Source organism: Montipora capricornis, chromosome 3 (genome assembly GCF_036669925.1).
Source record: "Montipora capricornis isolate CH-2021 chromosome 3, ASM3666992v2, whole genome shotgun sequence".
NCBI classification, from domain to species: Eukaryota; Metazoa; Cnidaria; class Anthozoa; order Scleractinia; family Acroporidae; genus Montipora; species Montipora capricornis.
The window spans coordinates 37,188,307-37,195,806 of NC_090885.1; the positions used below are offsets into that span (position 1 = coordinate 37,188,307).

Sequence of the window (7,500 nt, forward strand, 5' to 3'; positions counted from 1 at the left end):
GCTTAATTATTCATATGCTTTTTTCAAAAACGTCAACACCCAATAGTGATCGGCAATGAATACGACTGCTAAAGAAGGCGTGAAGCGCGGAAAGCGACGAGATCGAAAAGCCCATCAAAAGAGAATGAGAGTGGCTCCAGAAGGAATGACAAGCGATTCAATCAGTTCTGTTGCTAGTAATGTACCATCCCGTTCTATCACGAAGAGCTCAAATAACATCAGGGAAAAGAGGACGGTAAATGGACGACTGCCTCCTCTTGTTCCTCCTGTCAAGGTATTTCCACTGAAAGATGATGACATTGAGCTTCATGGCCATGAAAACACTAGAAAGCGACCTGTCGGCTCTGAAGAAGCAAAGTTGAGAAGACCGTCTTTACTCGAAAGCAATCCTCCGAATCATTCCCCGAGTCCAGGTACGAAGAGAAGAAATGGAAATATGACGAGCTATGAAAAAATGTTGCAACGACAGAAAGGTCGTAAGACGAGCTTAGGGGCTTACGCCATATTACACAGTGCGCGAGAAGATGAACTTGACTCGGTTCGCGGAGAAACCAAAACCACTGGGTCGAAAGCTTCCCTTCCCAGTGATTCTTCCGTCAATCGATCCAGGCCGGAACTTAACCAGACTTTGCTTCAATACTTTGCAAAGCTGTCAAGTTCTGTGGACCCAGATGATTCTGTGGACTTGGATCATATTCAGTCGCTGATAAATGAAGGAGCTTCGGTCAACACCAGTGATCGATTCGGTCAAACTTTACTGCATGAAGTTTCAAGAACGTGGGGAGTTGGTGTAGCACAGTTTCTTATTGATCGAGGTAAAGTCGTTAATGCGTATTTTATCGTTTTTTGATTCGGATCAGGACCTCAAAACGGGGGCACCCAAGGAGAATATAGTTCAAAACCACTTAAACATAGCATTGTTAAACGTATTTTAGTATTTAAACGGTAGATATAGGCATAATTTATCCCCTAAAAAGTTTTCATCTGTTCGGATTTCCTAGCTGAAAGTCTAGTGATCCGAAAATTATAGGGATCAAATCGTACCTTTTCGAAAATTTTAGCCAGAAAAAAGGCTCCCGAAAATTCTAGGTGACCTTTTTAGGGTAAAAATCCGTTAAAAATAGGCAATTATACCATTTTTCAGATGTTCGAAAATACTAGGAGAGGCAGGCAAGCAAGAAATTTTACAACAAATTTTCCGAAAATTGTAGATCTCAAATCGTCTTCCGAACAGATATTTTCCGAAAATTGGCGTTGGGTGCCCCTGTCAAAAGCTAAAAACAAGTGTCGCTGCTCGATGGAATAATCAAGACGTGCCGTCACGCTTTTTGATCATTTGTTTAATTTCAATTAATTACTCCACACAGCAGGGGGCTTTTGCATTCGTTATGCTGTAAACACACTGCTTTTACCGGCATTATATCAAGGACCGTAGTGTCGTTAAGTACACGTGATGACAACTCACAAGTTCCAAAATCAAAGGGATCATTTTCGCTCCCATCAAGCATATTTACCGTGTTTTGAAAGTAACTTATATCAGGACCTAACCCTGAACAAGAGAACTCTCTTTTCACGTACCAGAGTTTATGCGACGAGATGCTGCGAAGAAATGTAGGGTCTCACTGGCATGTCCACCGAGGACTTGCAAAATGGTAACCCTTCTTTGAGTGATTGTCCAGAGAAGTCGACCTAACTATACCTGGTCGGGGAAAAAGAGGACTTAGAAGAGATATGAGACTTGTAAGCCTTACGTCACGAGCTCGTGAAAGGGACCAAAAAAATTCAAAATAGTCTCTGAATGTCCTGAAAAGAGAATGACCATGAGATCTGACTAGAAGCCGAAGAGATTTAAGTTTTTAAAAATAACTCTTTTCCAACCGTTTTCGGTTAAATCACAGCAATTCTAGGCCCGCAAATTAATTAGAGGCCCGTGGCAAAGCAATTTATCGATCGGCCAGTCAGCCGATCTGCAATCCAAACTAGCATCTTGAGTTACTAGGTGTTCGATCCAGGTTATAGAAAATTCAAAGGCTTCTTCCTCAGTTGAGAAGTGAGAAAGTGATTGTACCTTTACAATTCGAAGCTCTTTTTCCAGGTGCCGACGTCAACAAATCCGACGATTTTGGCCGAACACCGTTACACGTGGCAGCGTCAGCTGATTATTCAGAGATGGTGAGATTTCTGATAGAGAAAGGTGCCAATGTTCACGCGAGAACCGCTGGCGAGGACCAGACTCCTCTCTATTATGCTGCAAAGAATGAAGCTGTGAAATGTGTTCAGATGCTGTTAGCTTTTGGAGCTGATATTGAAGTCAGGGATTATAAGTTACGCACTCCGCTACAAGTGAGTGTGGTATCATAATAATGCTTTGCCATTTAGTCGTTCTAGCTCCAACAAAACAAAACACTTCCGATTACAAACGAAATGCATGCGTTTACGTTTGAGTAAAAACTTGGCATTTCGTATGTAACACAATTCATCTTCATCTTTGTTTACAGGTGAATTTAAATGTAAAACGAAAAAAACATCCAAAAACCGTGATCAAAATTTAACGATGAAATGATATATGAAATGGATCATACATGAACTGCGAATATGAAATCAAGTGAAGCTATGATCCTCGCAGTTATGAACGCAATTTTTTCAATTGCGTAAAGAAGTCTGAAAAATTAAGGACTTCAACGGGGTTTGAAGCCATGACCTCGCGATACCAGTGCGACGCTCTAACCAATCGAGCTATGAAGTCTGACGTTGGGAGCTGCCAGGATCGTATTTATAAATAATAATGTTTGAAACACATAACGCCCAAGGTCAAATTTAGGCTTGATTTCCTCTGCGCTCAGTCACAAATCGCAATCAAGCTTGTAAAGCGCATACGCGAAATTAACCAAAGTGCATACGTGGCATGGTTGTGCAACGTCTGATTCAAATTTATCGCGCATGCGCGAAGTTTAACATCGAAAGAAAATGGCGCCGTCGAAAATAAGCACGAATATGGTGTGTGATATGCTCAAACCACATACAACTTAGAATGAAATCATCGTTCGCGGTAAAGCCACACTAAAAGATGCCGAGCATTTCGGAATGGGTCGGTTAGCGAACTTGACGAGAGATCACTTTGCGAGCGAACGTTTATGAGTGAACATAACGACAATCATTGCCATCACTCTAATCTAAATGATAAATAGTAATCTTTTCCGACATCTCTGCTGTATTTCGGTTGACGATCCACGACATCAGGAAAAAAAAAAGGGATTATGTCCAAGACCGCATTTAAAATAGTAAACGTGTAGTAAAGTATAGATGTGACCCCAACCAACCGCCATAAAATGATGCAGTGAAAAGAGGAAGATTATTTCTCTTTTATACGAAGCGCAGTGTTTTTGCCCTTCTTATCTATTTATGACCTTGGCTAAATAGGCCATTTCGGAAAATACCATAATACTCTTTGTTTGTTCCCCCCCCCCCCCCCCCCCCCCCAAATTTTGCATGAGCGTTGTTTTTGTTTTCTCTTGGGACCATTGTAAGTCCCAAGAGAAACTGGAAACAATGCTTATGCAAAATTTGGGGCGACAAACAAAGATTATCATGGTATTTTCCGAAGTGGCCTATTCAATCTTTCTTTTATAGGTAGCCGCTGAACACAAGAGTGATGAGGTGACTCGGTTGCTTTTAGACGAGGGTGCCTCAGCTGGTGTAAAAGACGACAGTGGAATGTCAGCACTCTCGCTTCTTATTTCCCAGATGCCAGTGGTGGTAAGTTTTTAAAAAGCCCACTATAGTAAAGTACGTTAGTTGAATTAGATCACACTTCTAGAGAAAGATGATGCTATATTTGATGATTGTACGTGTAAATGATGGCAGTCAGTCATAACACGACGAATTAGTGTAAGAGACAGGCGTAGCTCAGTTCTCAGTTGTGCGCGGCCTTCCGAGCTGGAGGTCGCCAGTTCGATCCCCGTCTCATTCGAGGGAGAGGAAGAGGGACGGGGGGGGGGGAGGGTGGGGGGGCGTGAAAGGTGCGCAGCGAAGGCCACAAGTTTATCAGTAACTCCAGTTCACTGTCACGTGTTACACTCGTAAATAAGGACCTTTCGGTGATTCCTATTTGCTTTGTACTTTTATCCGTCATATGTGATGCCTAAAAAGAAACACATTCTTCTTTTCGACTAATTCTAACTTGCTGCGTAGTGCATATAGGTTTGCATCCTCGATTCTGACAAAGAGTAAATAATCCGAACTGAAATGATACCCCTGTTGCAAATGTGAGTTAAACAACTCATGCATGTCGTTTACCTTTAAGATTTCCCAGGCCCCAGTTGGATGAGGTGGTCTAGCCTTTTACAACTGGATGCAGTGCTGAGAGGATCATAACAAATATGTCGTTTCCAGGTTTCTTACTTGTTATTTGCAAAGAAAATAGTTTTCAGTGCTGAACCGTGATTACAGTGCGTCGCGCGCGCGTTACCGTGGCCACCTAACAACGTCTTTAAAACTTATACGCCAATCAGGGTGTGCGAATTTGATTGACAGTCACCCCTCCTTGCAAAGTTCGCACGGTTGTAAGTTGAACACCGTTGAATGGGTTGTCAAATGTGAAAGTTTGTTGGGTGGCTAAGCTAAGGCGCGTCGCACTGTATATCTCTCCGCTGATAACAAATCTATTTTGTCAATTTTACAGCGAAAATTGGTCTGACATTGCGTTCTAAAGATTGTCAAAGTAGCTGCCATTTAAAGCCAACTAATTGCTTCCTCGAGGAAGAGCTGATGGCCAAATATTTCAATCGTTTACTTCTTTCTTCACTTTTTTAAAGGCATACAGAGCACTTGACCAGTTTCATTCCGTGGACAGAATTCATCGAAAACAGAACTTTTATTTGAATTTCCTTGAAACCTGTGACTGCCCGAAAGAAATCATAACTCCTGTTCCATCCCCGTTACAAGCTGTGTCCTTATCGAATTGCCTTGAGCTGGTTATGCATCCTATATTCCAACGCCTGATCGATGTAAAATGGCGGTACTTTCGGGTTGAGGCATGGCTAGACATTTTTCCTAATTTTGTGTTGGCCATATTGTACACCGTCTTTGCATGTTCCATGCCTCAAGATGTCAGTGCCTTTTACACGCCCCTCAGCCAACAATGGTGGAAAATTGTGATCGAAATTGTTTTCGCTTTAATAATGCTCAATGAAATCAGAAAGGAAGTGAAGGAATATTATCGGTCGAAGAAGCAGTCCCGTAAACTGATAAAATGGAGAAGGAAGGAAGTAGAGCGAGACCTGGCCTTCTGTCATCCGCGATGGCCACAGGAAAAAGCGTTCGTTGAACAAGAGCTCAGAATGATTAAACTGGACAAGAGCAATAAACAAACCTATTTATCAGATCCATGGAACCTTTTTGATTGGCTAACCTATGCCATGATGATGGTGGTGATTGCTCTTCACTTTGTAACAGTGAACATTAGAAACGAAGATTACAATCGCGTCTTCGTTGGAATCCTCTCTTGCTCAGTAATTCCAGTTTGGATTCGCTTACTTAAGTATGCCAGACCCTTCCCAGGACAGGGACCTTTTGTCGTAATGCTTGGACACATCATCAATGACACCGCAAAATGGTTGTTTGTGATTTTGGTATTTTATATACCCTATGGAGCTGCCCTCTGGATCGTGTTTGGTCCACGGGCTCAAACTCCTATACAAGGGTACGACACGATTCTTAGTTTGCTGTACTCCATCCTTCAGATCCCTTTGTTGGACAGCTACAATTTCGCTGAGCTAAGTAAAGCAGCACCATACATGTCGCGCGTTCTTTGTGGCTCCTTTATAATTATCGCCGCCATTGTTCTCATGAATCTTTACATTGCGCTCTTATCGAACACGTTCCAGCGAGTCTACGACAATGCGCTTGCAACTGCTGCATTGCAAAGGGCTCGGTTCCTTCAAGATCTAGAACTGGACGCTTCGATAAAGAAAGTCAAACAATACAGAGACTTTATAAGCAAAAACTGTAGTCCCCAGGAGGCTGATTACATTGCCCTTCTTTCAGAAGAAGAAGAACAAACTCGAAAACAAGAGGAGAAGGTCTCCGAAATTCACAACATTGTGAGCAAGCGCTTAGGTGGAAAGCGGTTTGGAAAACTAGAGAAAAGCGAATTTGATGATGTTTTGGAAAATTTGGAGAGTCTAACTCGATCTCATCTTGAACTGAAACGTCTGCTTTGCTCGCTCACTTCGAACGTCGAGGAACTGAGAAAGACAACTTCTTTTCTCTATGAAGAGCACGTGCATGAGAACCAAGACGTAACTGGGAATGAACAGAAAGAAATGTTAGAGCGATTAACGTTCGCAGTTCAAAGACTGGAAGAAATCTACTCCATCGATAATGACAGAAACCTTGAGCAACCACTACGGAGTCATAAAGCAAACCAAACATAGGAATAACGAGACGATGTAGTCCACAAACTTGGATGATTGATTTCTTTGATGTACTCACGTAATGAATGGACTGGGTTGAATAACTAAAATGATTACTTTGTTTTTTGGATGTCAAAAATGGCGTAAACCGCATATAAATGACATTGAAAGTTGTTACCGCTTTCAGCGAAAACTGTACAATAGCTCATTTATTACAGAGTTGCTTTCATCTGAAAAAGAAGTTTTCTATTTCAACGTTGTACTCTTGAGTTAGAGGTGGAACACCAGTTAAAGACATTTAAATGTACATCTCAGGTCAATAATGAAAACGTGCTACCCATCTTCGTCTTTTGTTCTTTTATATATTTAAAGGTTGAATGGACCTAAAGCTTCGTTATTAAGCTTACAACTTTTCTTTTTTAATTCCAAAGAAAACGCATAAAGCTCTGGTTTTGAACAAAAGATGTTTAAGGACGGTGCCTACTTATTAACAATATTTTTGCCCCGGTGTGTGAATATGCGGGAAATGTAGATCTTAACAAGTGTTATTAAAATCCAAAAAGAAAATTGGGGGTAACCACGCATTTTTCAAAGATAATTCATGAATAATATTTGTAAAAAGGTTTAAAATATAAAGCAATGTATGGCGTTCTTTCTCAAACTGAAACTTAATTATCTCTGAAAAATGCATGGTTACCCCCAATTTTCTTTTTGGATACCAAGAGTACTTACTAAGATCTACTTTCTCCGGATAGTTTTAAACCGCGCAAAAATATCCCTATATTAGTAAGCATCACCGATAGGAAATCCGAGTATCTCAAGATGCGCAGAACGTATGCGCAATAAAAATAGTAGGCACCGTCCTTAATATTTTTATAAAAGTTTGCACGTTGATGCACCGCGCGAATACCATCCCTTCTAGCGAGGCCCTGAGAACAGAGGAAACATCCCACGTCCAGGACAGCCTACAGGTCAATGGATACCCCACCAAATTCATTGAAAATGCTGCCCAACCAAGGTCTGGCCCACAAAGCCACCATCCTGACCCTGCTGGCCTTGCCGTGGTACCCTAGCTATGTTCAGGGTA

At 41.6% G+C, this 7,500-nt stretch overlaps 1 protein-coding gene across 1 annotated transcript in view; it reads left to right on the forward strand.

Annotated features, from left to right (window-relative positions):
* LOC138043032 (transient receptor potential channel pyrexia-like) overlaps nt 1-6,750 on the forward strand; it is a 7,414-nt gene extending 664 nt beyond the window's left edge. Inside the window, exons 1-4 of the mRNA XM_068889137.1 lie at nt 1-815; nt 2,096-2,343; nt 3,631-3,756; nt 4,815-6,750. The exon at nt 1-815 is cut by the window's left edge and continues 664 nt beyond it. Coding sequence (XP_068745238.1) covers nt 56-815; nt 2,096-2,343; nt 3,631-3,756; nt 4,815-6,434 — 2,754 coding nt within the window. The 5' untranslated portion in view covers nt 1-55 and the 3' untranslated portion in view covers nt 6,435-6,750. The remainder of the gene's footprint in view (nt 816-2,095; nt 2,344-3,630; nt 3,757-4,814) is intronic.
* Nucleotides 6,751-7,500: the final 750 nt, after the last annotated feature.